Source organism: Jaculus jaculus, chromosome 10 (assembly GCF_020740685.1).
Source record: "Jaculus jaculus isolate mJacJac1 chromosome 10, mJacJac1.mat.Y.cur, whole genome shotgun sequence".
NCBI classification, from domain to species: Eukaryota; Metazoa; Chordata; class Mammalia; order Rodentia; family Dipodidae; genus Jaculus; species Jaculus jaculus.
This window is the reverse complement of record NC_059111.1, coordinates 38708910-38721870: the sequence shown is the minus strand read 5'-3', so window position 1 is coordinate 38721870 and position 12961 is coordinate 38708910. Positions and strand designations below refer to the sequence as shown.

At 37.7% G+C, this 12961-nt stretch overlaps 1 protein-coding gene across 4 annotated transcripts in view; it reads right to left on the bottom strand.

The window, feature by feature from the left end:
• Positions 1-12961, bottom strand: part of Col12a1 (collagen type XII alpha 1 chain) — a 124160-nt gene that overhangs the window by 20186 nt on the left and 91013 nt on the right. For all 4 annotated transcript variants that reach the window (XM_004660403.2, XM_045161056.1, XM_045161057.1 and 1 more), the window contains 5 exons: positions 11155-11297; positions 10765-10874; positions 3861-4010; positions 2142-2219; positions 564-650 (listed from right to left, as the gene is read on the bottom strand). In XM_004660403.2, coding sequence (XP_004660460.1) covers positions 564-650; positions 2142-2219; positions 3861-4010; positions 10765-10874; positions 11155-11297 — 568 coding nt within the window. The remainder of the gene's footprint in view (positions 1-563; positions 651-2141; positions 2220-3860; positions 4011-10764; positions 10875-11154; positions 11298-12961) is intronic.

The following is a 12961-nucleotide window of genomic DNA, read 5'->3' as shown; positions in this document are numbered from 1 at the left end:
TGACCCTCAATGTTTTGCATTGCACTTCCTCAGTCTTACATCCTTACTGATTGGGACCTGATCATAGTCACCTACTCAACTTATTCCAAACTCCAGTACTTTTACCCTGAGCACATGGTAGCATCACATAGATGAATTACCCTTCTTTATATGTCATGTCCATGGTGTGTCTGCTACATAAGGTGCACATGCTTTAGGGTCAAGCACTGTGGCTCTATTCAATTCATACAAGAAGCTTTCAGGAGATGAATTAATTCCAAATTCTTGTAATTGAGGATGGAAACCTAGAGATTAAGAAAAGAGTTCTAGAGACTATGCAATGTTATTATTTCTGTGAAGCTGGAAAAATGTCTCAAACACCAGAATCAAATTTTCTTTGTGGTTTACTTCATTTCAAATGCAAAATTTCAGGTATGGTAAAGATGGTCTAAAATTTAGATTGTTTTACCACAGAAGACAGAGACAGATAGAAGCCTTTTGTGGATGCCATACTAACAAATAGTTGATCACCACAAAGACCCTCCAAAAATCCAAACAAGAAACAGCTATGTCAATTTCCTTACCGCAGGGCCTGGGGGACCTGGAGGTCCAATGCTGTCCTGTGTGCATGTGCAAGCATTTGGAAGAGCAGGGCATTTTGTTTCATCTCTCTGAAATTGTAAAAGGAATATGTGCCTATGAATTTGCTAGGGAAAGAATCCCTTCCCCTTGAATCACTTACACACAAAACATCTATCTCCCATCTTGAAGAAACAATTTCTAGTTATTACTGATAAGCGGTCTTAGGTTAAAACTTGCTTGGCTCCTTGTCATGATTTACTTTAGTAAGCCAAACGTAACTGCTACAAGATTACCCCAATTTACTCTAATTGTGTTGCAGAAGTGTTATGTATGCTACACACCAAGTCCTATTTGGTTCAAAAAAAAAAAAAAAATATATGCCCAAAACCCTTTCCCTGATCTACAGGCCTCCCTCTACCTATTCTCCAAACCAGCAACTGCACCTTGCACATTTGCATGCCACATCACCACCCACACTTCCATTCTGCTCCAGCCCTGACAATCTACTTTGTTCTCAGCTATTTGGAGCATACTGTGGCTTTAGGGATGCCTATATCCCCCAGGAGAAGTGCTCTTCCTCATGTCATGCACACCATTTGCTCCCACAATTCACTCTCTTATCACTGGGAGCTGATGACACCTGCCATCAGGCCCCATTACTTTACCCTGCCTTGATTATCACTCTAGGGTTCGTACTCTAAGGAATAACACAACCGTCTCTGGGTATCTGAGAAGGTTCAGTTCTATAATCCCCCTGAAAATCTAAGGATGTTCCAGTCTCTTGTATAAAATGGTATAGAATTTGCATGCGAACATATACTCCTGTGTACTTTAAATCGTCTCTAGGTTACTAATAGTACCAAATACAAGGTCCATTCTGTGAATAGCTGATATATTGTACTGTTTAGGGAATAATGACAAGAAAATTGCCTGTATGACTTCATCAGAGATGCAATCTTTAAAACTAATTTCAATCTGCACTTTGTTGAATCCATAGGTGAGGAGCCTGGTGACAGGGAGCTCCTACCGTACATATCTAGATGTTTGTTACTTCTCTCCCCTTGCCTTTCACTAACTAGGGTACTCACTTTCCTCTTTCATCTTGAGGGTGTGTGCAACTGTTTGCTTACCAATAGTTTCATAACTTCATGTTTAATGTCACAATTATTACAACCTACCTAGGTACCAGAAGGGATGCTATTATCTCAGAAAGAAATAATCATTTCTACCAGCTAACAATCTGAGTCATTAGAAAGGCACTGGCTTATTCTGTAAAAAGCTGACATTTTGCAACAAGAACATTTCAGAAAGTAGGTTTATTAAACCCATTGACTCAGCATGGCTTTCTTTCAAGAGAATTTCCAGATATGGTCTTGTACATTCCTGGCTTACAAGGGAAGGATCACGCAGCCCTGGCCTGAGCTCTGCTGGATGAGAGAACTCATGCACCATGTGTCCCTTGGCTCTAGTGTCAAAATGCAGCTGCTCAGCGCTGCTTCCTCTCCAGGTCCTCTGCCTCCCAAGGCTTCATTCCTGGGGGAAGACTAAAGCCAGGTGACATCCAGCTCATCCTTACTTACCCTGGAGGGAATGTCACAGCATCTGTCTCTGCTGGTCCACACGGGGCTGCAGACAATGTCAAAGCTCTGGATCTGGAACTGCAAACAGCCATCAGCTAATGATTGCACAAGATATTTTACATGAACATTTCCATATCTCAACCTTGCCAGTGTTAAGCAGCTTCTCTCAAAGGCTTGTACTCTTGAGAGCAATGTGGACCAGGAAAGAATATAAAAATATATGCTACAGAGACATCATCCTGTGAATCCATCTGTATAATGCCTGGTCCATTTGCTAACCTGACATGTTTGCATTTTGTTAATAAGCATTCATATCTATATGGATATGAATACTACACACATTTAAATCAACTTTTCAGAATCCACATTTTCAGATGTAGAAAAGAACATCAAAGACACTGTTTCTCACTTATTCTACAATTGATGTTCATTGTTTGAGAAACTGTTACTTGGATTGACCAGTAATTTTATTCATGATTCTCAATTTAACTTTCAATATAGCATTTACTTCTTATGAATTTTGACAAAAAAGAAAAGGCTGACTAAATGCAGTCATTCTTTAAAAAATCTAATGGTTCTACTACTTATATATCAAATCCAGGACACAAGAAAAGTTGGAGCTTTAATCACAATTATCTTGAACGAATGGTTCCTATATTATGGACAAAAAAAATCACTTTTAAATGTAAAAGAACATCTTGCCTACAGAAGAAAATTAAATTAATAAAAAACAATGATAGAAGCCAAAAGTTAGCTCAGCTGCTGAGACAGTTTTTATTGATTGACATTCAGTAAGAATCTAATTGGCCTGATCTAATGAAAGAAAAGTTGAGGTTGAGTATTTGCTGTTGGATTGCATTGTGAATAGAGGCAATGTGCTTCCATCTTGAGCTTGAGATGGCAAAACATGAGAGTAAGGCATCAGTGGTGTGTTCATTCTTCTGAGACAGCCAGGTGGGTGACCACTCAGTGAGTGAGCACAGGATTTAGTTACAGTCATAATGGCCACAAAGGCTTAGTATTCATACTGCACTAATTTGGTCTAAGTAACACTTATCTTGAAAGAATAAATAGGGAGTTATTTTAGATCTCACTGGAGATATTAGCAATTATTTGTCCAGCTTATTAAAACAGTTTGAGCCTGTTTTAAGATGATTACATGGTGTTTTTTAGTGCCTGAACATCTTATTTTATTTCTAGTAGTAAAAATGCATTAACACATTTCCTTGTTTCCATATTTTCTGAATACAATTTCTCTACAATTTCAAACTGATCAACAAATATGACAATTTTAAAACTTACTGATGGTGTAGGGGAGATGACAGTATGTAAAAGTGCTTGCTGCACAAGTGTGGCAACTTGAGTTTGGATCCCCAAAACCCACCTACAGTCAGATGCAGTAGCCCACATCCATAATCCCAACCCTCCTATGGCTAGGAGAGAGGCAGGAACAGGTGAACCCTGGGTATTCACAGGCCAACTAACCTGGTGAGCATAGTGGGAGATAAGAGACCCTGCTTCAAACAAGATGGAAGGTAAGGAGTGGCACCCAAAGCTAAGAGCCTACCTCAAATAACATGGCAGGTAAGTACTGACACCAATGCTGCCCCCCTGAATCACACACGCACCTGTGCTCCCCCACACACAAAGACTAAAAACATATAGGAGTCTTATCAATATTATCATAAGGTGCCAAAGAAAATAAAATATATTACTTACTGTAGCTGATTTCCTCTCTCCTTTAAGTAACTTTCCAAGAATTTCATAACCATCAGTAGTGATATTTCCAGCTTCCTTGATGTCTTTTTCTATAATTGCATAGCAGTCAATATAAATCTTAACACTTTTTGAAGTCACTACAATATGAACCTAAAAAGATAAATAATTTTCATTATTAAATTTATATCCCCAAGATAGTTGGCTTCTGCATGTTTCTTTCTTTTTTTTTTTTAATAAATTTGGCCAGGCCTGGTGGCACAGGCCTTTATTATTATTTTCATTTATTTGAGAGTGACAGAGAGAGAGAGAAAGAGGCAAAGAGCAAGAGAGAATGGGCACGCCAGGGCTTCCAGCCACTGCAAACGAACTCCAGACATGTGCGCCCCCTTGTGCATCTGGCTCACATGGGTCCTGGGGAATCGAGCCTCGAACCAGGGTCCTTAGGCTTCACAGGCAAGTGCTTATCCACTAAGCCAACTCTCCAGCCCTGCTTGTTTCTTATCCATATTCATCCCAAGCCAAAAGTCTTGGACTATGTCTAATAACCAGGCTAGAATGTCAATGATGTGATTTTGTTAACAATATGAAACTAGACCAGTCTTGGTATCTATTACCCATCTATACATACTTAACTTCTTATTTTCACACTATATACTCTCATTGAGATGACCAGAGAGGATATAGTGGATGAAATGACTTTGTAAACTACAAAAAGACAACTATCCAAGTAGAGGTTAATAAATAATGACATATATTTTATTTAGTACAAGGGAACCTCAGCTGTCTTCCATTGATTTTTGATTCTGGGTTTATCAATTTCAGTCAAAGGTAGGATGGTGCATGTCTTAAATCCCAGCACTCAGGAGACAGAGGTAGGAGGGTTGCTATGAGTTTGAGGGACACCCTAAGACTACACAGTGAATTCCAGGTCAGCCTAGGCTAGAGAAAAACCCTGCCTAGAAAAACCAAAACTAATAATAGTAATAATAACCAGAAGATCACATAGCTCCTTAACACAGTAAGAGCTAGTGCTTCTTCTAGAGATCCAACTCTGAACATCAATAAAATCTATTCTTAGGATGAAAGAAGCTTATGTATATTTATTTTGTGTCTGTCACTAAAGATACACAGAACATCAGGAAATCTATTATTACAAATCATTAGCAAAGCATCCACATTTCAACAGTATAGAGGGTGGGTGTGGGTAATTGTTGGCTTTATAGTTGCACTCATGCTTTCCACTTAGCACAGCACAAATACTTAAGCAAGCATTTGCTGACTAGAAAAGTTTGGCAGGGGCTAGAGAGATTGCTCAGTGGTTAAGTCTGTTTCTTAAGCAAGCAAAAGGGCCTGAGGGGTCCTGAGGCTACTTGAGTTTGAATCTCTTGAACCCACATAAACTCCAGTCCCACAGGGGAGCAAAGAACTGGGAGTCATTGGAGCAGAAGAGTTATGGCTGGAACGGGACACTTGATTTTTCACTCAGGCCACTGCACCCAGCTGCAAGAGCATATGCCCATGCATATATAAAATGCATTCATTCAAACACATGCACACTTGCATGAGTGCATGTACACACACACAGGGAAAAACAAAGCTTGGCAGAATGTTAAAAAGAATACTTAGTCTGGCGTGGTGGCTTATGCCTTTAATACCAGCACTCAGGAGGCCGAGGTAAGAGGATCACCATGAGTTCAAGGCCACCCTGAGAATGCAGAGTAAATTCCAGGTCAGCCTGGGTTAGAGTGAGACTCTACCTCAAAAAAAAAAAAAAAAAAAAAAAAGAATACTTAAACACTCTGAAGCACAACAATAATTTCTAAAATTTTACTTTTAGGCTAAATGTTTTTCTCACATGAAATCAACACCAAAGCACTGTTTTATCACATCTATGATGAATATGAATTACGTGGTTTTATATACAAGTGATAAATAGCTTATTATTAAACATCAAGTTTAAATGTCCTCAGCAATCAACTAAAGCTGAACTCAAGAACATTGTATAAACATTTCCAGCAATTTACTATCTCAGAAGAATTAAAACTTGGTCATTGGTTCTTATGTAAACAACCACAGAAGAAAATATTTACGAAGTATATGAAAAACCACAGTATTCACAAAGATTGTTTTTTAAATCAAAACCATTTTAACTGGTACCAAACTAAATTGGTATCATCCCATATATGCTTGTCATTCATTGTGAACCATGAAGAAGCACATCCTACATACATGCTTGCTACCATGTATTCACAGTGTTTATTTATTGTACTGTAAACTCATGCATGATTACATCCATGTAGCAATGTCCCAAATATTCATGTAATCAACCTATTTCTCTAATGTCACACTCTGTTGGTCACTGAATAATTGAAAGAAATAGGTACCCTCAAGTTAGGCATGATGTCTCATGCCTGCAGTAGAGGCAGAGAAAGGAGGATCACACATGTATGAGGCCAGGTTGGTCTACTAGTGAGTTCCAGACCAACCAGGGATGCATAATGCAATCAGAGGGAGGGGAGAAGGAGGAAGAGGAGAAAAGGAAGGAAGAGGAGGATAAGGGGGGAAAGAAGGAGGAGAAGGCAAAGGAGAAAAAAAGGAGGAAAAGGAGAAAGAAGGAAAGGAATAGGATATGAGGAGGAGAAGGAGAAGCAGAAGAAGAAAAGTGAAGGAGAAGGGAAGAGAGAAGGGAAAGAGGTAAGGGGAGGAGAGGAATAAGAATCCTTATTTCTCTCACCTGCCTTCTCAGGCTCTTCCATTTCCTAAAATTATACTTTCACCTACTATATTTTCCCCATCGTATAAATTTCTCTTATGGATATAATTCACCTGTTAACAATTGCAAAGAAATTCCTGAAAACTTAACAGTTTCATAAGAATCTGCAAGTGCAAACTCTGTCAGCTTTAATTAAACTATTTTGGCCTGTTGCTCTTTCCAAGAGGCTCTTTTCCTGCTATCATTGGTACCTTTCTTATCTGAAGGTACTCCTCAAGAATTAGAGATGGAAGGTGGGCTGGAGAGATGGCTTAGAGGCTAGAGCACTTGCCTGCAAGGCCAAAGGGCCCAGGTTCGACACCCCAAGACCCATGTAAGCCAGATGCACAAGGTGGCACATGAGACTAGAGTTTGTTTGCAGTGGTTGAAGTCCCTGGCACACCTATTTTCTCTCTCTCTCATAAATAAAAATTTTAAAAATAATTAGATTGGGGGATAACTCACAAATTTTAAGTCACTACATAGAAGTAATAGATTGATCTTAGCTTGATAGTAGAGATAATTTCCCAATTTATATTTTTTTTATCAAAACGCATACTTATGTGCCTTAAGCATATATGATTTTTATATTTTGGGAGATGTCAAAAGACGTTTTGTTTTGTCTTGTTTTTTTAAAGAATGGCATTGCCAGGCATGGTGGCTCACACCTTTAATCCCAGTGCTTGGGAGGCCAAAGTAAGAGGATTACCATTAGTTTGAGGCCAGCCTGTGCTTACAGAGTGAATTCCAGGTCAGCCTGGGCTACAGCAAGACTGTACCTCAAAATAATAATAGTAATAATAATGACATTGAAAACTGGAATAGGAGAAAGAACAATGATCAAGAAAGAAAGCAGAAATTTGACAAGGATAGACAATGAAAAAGGAAGATAGGAAAGAAGACAGAGAAGAAAGAAGTCACATTGTAGAAACATTTCTCTAAGATAATACAGAGAAAACAATGCCAAACGACCATCTTTATTTTCAGCAATTGATAAGTATCATCATAGACCATGAAAATACTGCTCCCTTGGTTCAAGTAAGATACAGCATTCCTTAGAAGTTAGAAATTTTAAAAAGCTTCATAATGGTTACCAGTTGTTCAGTAGAAGATTAAATTCCCAGTCTCTTCTGTGAATGGAAAGAATTTCTGTGAATGCTCACAACACTATGCAATATAACTTAGTAGGTGTTTTGATGACCCAAAGCAGTACAACATAACTGTCAGAATCAACATCGACTGTTGGATAGGGGTCAATTGAAGCCAAAAGCAGTCCCCAAACTGGAATTCGTTCCCCCAGTGAGGAATTTATTCTGCTGCCACACATGAAAGTCTATACATTTTTAAGTAGATATGCTACAGTACTTAGAGAATTTTGTTTCCTGTATAGCTTTGCTGTGGCTGTAGTTACCTTCCATAGGCACAGAAAAAGCATCATGCCTTATTCAGCAATACCTTGTGGAAACCCTCCTTCTTGAGTTAAGAAAGCATTGTGGAAAGAAATAGGGGTTCCCTTAGAGAAGAAACAAAAAGAACTCATGCAGCACTCCAAAAGGAGAAGAAAGTCCTTCAGTCTTCACTAAGGATCAGACTGAGCTGGAAATACATGTGCTTAATAAGTGGAGCTAGCCTATTCACATGTCATATCTGGGAAAAATTTAAATGGCTTATTCAATAACTTGTATTCCTGATGACACAGTCCAATAAATGAAGAAATAGCATAAAAAAAGTCTATTCTAACATAGGTCATTTCTTTGTTTCTAATGCTGCCAACTTCAGTCTTCTTCTTGTCAATCAAGTGACTTTCAGAAAGTGTATACAATCCTCTCCATGTTGACATAAAAAGAGATAACCTCATATCTCATTTGTCCTGGTGCTAACTTACTGTCCATTGGAGAATCTGCTTCTCTTTTTCAGATAGATGCAGATCCTAAGGAGAGAGCCACCCCATCATACCTCAAAAGGGCCCAGGCTGAAACTAAGGAAAATTGGCGAAACAAGCAAGGGTGCTGTTTTCCTGATGAACCAGATACCAGCATAAGGGGGAAGTAGGCCAACACAGAGAAAAATCAACTCCTACCAAATCAGAGAGCCAGAGCTTCAGAGGCCCCCAACACCTCATCACTGAAGCAGACCAAAAATGAACCCAACATGGTTCAAGGATATATTTTTTTTCACATTTTGAAAGCTTTATTTATTTAGGAGGTAAAATGTGGTTAATTAAATTATTCCAGCCTCTGCACTTTCTTTTTTTTTTAATTTGATTTATTAGTTTTCTTTTCATCAAATACAGGCAGCTTGGTACCATTGTTTAGGCTCATCTATGATCTACCCCCTCCCATTAGACCAACACCTCAGCACTGAAGCAGACCAAAAATGAACCCAACATGGCTCAGGGAAATTTTGCGGAAGAGGGGGCAGAAAGAATGTCAGAGTCACATGTTGGGTCATGATTTGCAGAGACATTTAGCACACTAATAACTGGGGACTAACTCCACAATGCATGACCCATTTACATCAACAAGGAGGTTCAGGGATATTTTATGGAAGAGGGGGCGGAAAGAGTGTCAGAGCCACATGTTAGATCATGATATGCACAGACATTTATCACACCAATAACTGTGGGCTAACTCCACAATGCACATCCCATATACCTCAACAAGGAGGGGCCAAAGGGGAGGGGGTAGGACATGGATGAGCCTAATAATGGTACCAAAACTGCCTGTATTTGCTGAATACAAAACTAATTTAAAAATTATTTTAAAAAGTCATCAACAGGAACAACCAATTTGAGTGCAGCTTAAAGCTTTTAATGCAATTAGAGAATTGTGTATCTAGAGAAATGTGTCTTTAGATAAGTGTGTCCTGTAAAAATTAATCTCAAACATTAAAATCAATTTTATTAAATATAGTGCCTCACACTACCTGCACAAGACCATCATAAGAGGAGGAAAAGATCATGACACCAAAATAAAAGACAAACTGATTGAGATGGGGAGGGGATTTGATGGAGAATGGAATTTCAAAAAGGAAAGGGTGGAGGGTATTATCATGGGATATTTTTTATAATCATAGAAAACATTAATAAAAATTGAGAAAAAAAAATCATAGACAAGAAATAATTATTAAATAAAAAATACTGATAATTTGTGCACTGATAAGCTTTATTCTGGGGGCTAGAGAAATGGCTCAGAGGTTGAAGGTGCTTGTTTGTAAAGCCTGGCATCCTAGGTTTGATTCCACAGTACCCATGTAACGCCAGATGCACAAAGTGGTACATATTTCTGGAGTACATTTGCAGTGGCAAGAGGCCCTGGTGTGCCCATTCTCCCCACCCCCATCTCCCTCCCCCCTCTCTCTCAAATAAATAAATAAACTATATTTTAAATAACCTGATACTGTGATTGGGATATTGCTTAGTGAGTGGAGTCCCTGCCCAGCATGCACAGAAGACTGAGTTTGACCCTTAGCACCACATAAACCAAGCATGGCCATGCCGGCCTACAACCCCAGCACTGAGGATATAGAGGTAGGAGGACCAGAAGCAAGAGGTATTCCTCAGGAACATAGTCAGATGGAGGCCAGAATGGGCTACATGAGACCTTATCCTCAAAATAAAAAACAATGGCTGGGAATGGTGGCTCACGCCTATAATCCCAGCACTCTAGAGGCAGAAGTAGAAGGTTCACTGTGAGTTCAAGGCCAGCCTAGGACTAGAGTGAGCTCCTACCTCAAGAAAAAAATTATTCTCCATTTCACTTGTAATTTTTATAACTTTTCAATAAACAAGCATAAAAGAAGTTTCCTGTTGTTTCTATTTAGGAATGTTATAAATTAAAATATCCATTAAATTGATGTTTTTCAAATTAAATGGCACATATTCAAAATGAAATAATAAACAGAAAAATAAGTGAGCTACATTATATATAGTATCTGTTTAAAAAGATACAGTTAATGTTAATGCTAGTTGCTTTATTTTCAGTTTTATTCTTTGAATAATCAAATTATTTAAAATATAAATTCATGTTTAAAAGGCATTACTAGAATTCTAATTTAACATGGTTTTTTAAAACAAAATAACAGAACTTTGTTTTAGTTTTAAGTCATATTTTTTGTTCTAGAAATGAGAATCAGATAATTTTATATTTTTACCTTATGAAAACTTCCATAGAATAATGTCTTCACTTCATCTGTGTCAAATGTAACAGTTTGAACCTCGCCTCTTGTATCCTTATTAAAGAAGGCTAGCGTCTTGCTAGAAGCTGCAAACAACATAAGATCATTGTGAAATTATATGCATGATGTGTTTCTTATGGAAAGTATTAAGCAAATAGTTCTTGGAGAGATTGCTAAAATGCTAATAGTTTCAGTTGTGATAAGATAAAATTTGAATATTTATTGACATATTTTTTAATTAAGACATAAAGTCATGTGCAAATAAATACATATGCAATATATATATGGTTCCTAAAGAGAAAATAAAAGAAAAAAAAACACAATCAAAACTATGAATATGCCTTAAAATAGGACAAAAATCCTTACGATCTGCAATCACTCCAACTTGTGGCCTGTAGTCTCTGTCTGTAATTTGCCAAATTGCAAAAGGGTCATTGGGAGTTTCTGGGAGAAGTCTGAACAATAATATGATTGTATATGAAGGAGGGAGTCCGTTTGGATGGAGCTCTCTGTTGGATAAAACAAAATAAATAATAAGTAAGTAAGTAAGTAAATAAATGGGATTATGCATCAGAAAGAGATTATTTTGTGTGATATGTGTGTTGTGAATGTGTGTGTATACATGTTTTGTGTGTGTTGGCACACATATGTGGAGAGTGTATGTGCACATATATGGATGTATGATGGCAAGAGGTGTCTTCCTCTCTCATTTTCTACCTTATTGTCTGAGACAGGGCTTCTCACTGAACCAGAGTTTATCAACCAGCTAGACAAGCTAGCTAGCAAGGTACAAGGATTGTCCTATTTCTGCCTCTCCAGCACTGGGATTACTACAGGCAGCACCACCATGCCCAGCTTTTATGTGGAGACTGGGGATCCAAACGCAGGACCTCATTCTTATGCAGAAAATATTTTACCCAATGAGCCATCTCCTCAGTCCCAGAAAGAGACTATCTTAACTCTCTAGTTCAGAATTTCATTATGAGTATCATTAGAGCTTAGTTATAGTCATCTGCCCATAGCACAAGGGAAACATTTAGGAAGCACATAAAAAGGACAAACACGGAAGACCAATAATATTACTTCAGTAATTTCATCTGATCATGTCATAAAAGTCTGAGCAATTACCAAATAGTCTTTTCTCCTACTGTTAACAACTAATTCTTCTAGACACATAGTGGTTAATAAAATCACGTAATAATTAAGGATAACAATATTATAACTTTAGATATCACATAAGGAGAATGAATCTTACCAAATATATTTAATTTTCAATTGTATAAGTATGATATTCCAGGTAACATGGCTTGAAGTTTTAATTTCTCTCATCTCATAATATTTTTTACACTTCTAAACTCCTCCCTTGAAATTAAATAAACCACCTCAATAAGCTTAGATATTCTCCCAAATGGTTGTAAATTTTAGGACACATACATGTGTGAACATTTAGCAATGATACAGGGATATTATTATTCATTGAAGGGAAAGGGATTTGGAGCTCTAAGATAGTGGGACCAAAAAAAAAGGGGGAACAGTCTTTTGTGTTCTTCCAGACTGGAGTCATCCATTGTTCTGGGGGAATCTGAAGCAGAATTGATATTTTTCTGTCTGAGACCATGGACACTTTCCCCCTGAAGGTAGGAAAAAGGTCTAGATAATCAACTCTTGGACAGAAACAAAGTTATTCTTCTGCTGTTTTTTTGGCAGTGTGCATAGGATGTCTCTTGAGACTCCATGTCCTGGTACCATATCACCAACTCTTCTTGGACTTCAAACATAAGCTCTGAGCAAAGCAGTACCATGCCTTTTATATGCTCAAGAACTATCACATAAAGTTTCAAGTTTTAAGTAACATTTTCTCCTTATTACCTCATTTCTCACCTAGCTCAGTTTTCTCCCTTTCTAGTGAAAAATAGTAATTTGATTATATTTATGCTTTTTTTTCTTTTCAGTTCAAAGTTCTGACTTCTATGAAGACAATATATTGCCAAAGTTTAAAATGAAAATAATCAATTGAGGGAATAGACAGAGTTAAAACTAAATACCATAGTTCACTGAAAAACCCAGCATAGCTAACCAGAAAAGATGAAAGAACTTACAATGTGGTCAAATGATGTGGTCTGGGTCTCCTTAAAACAAATTAGCTTTGGTTTTAGACTAAACTTTCCATTAG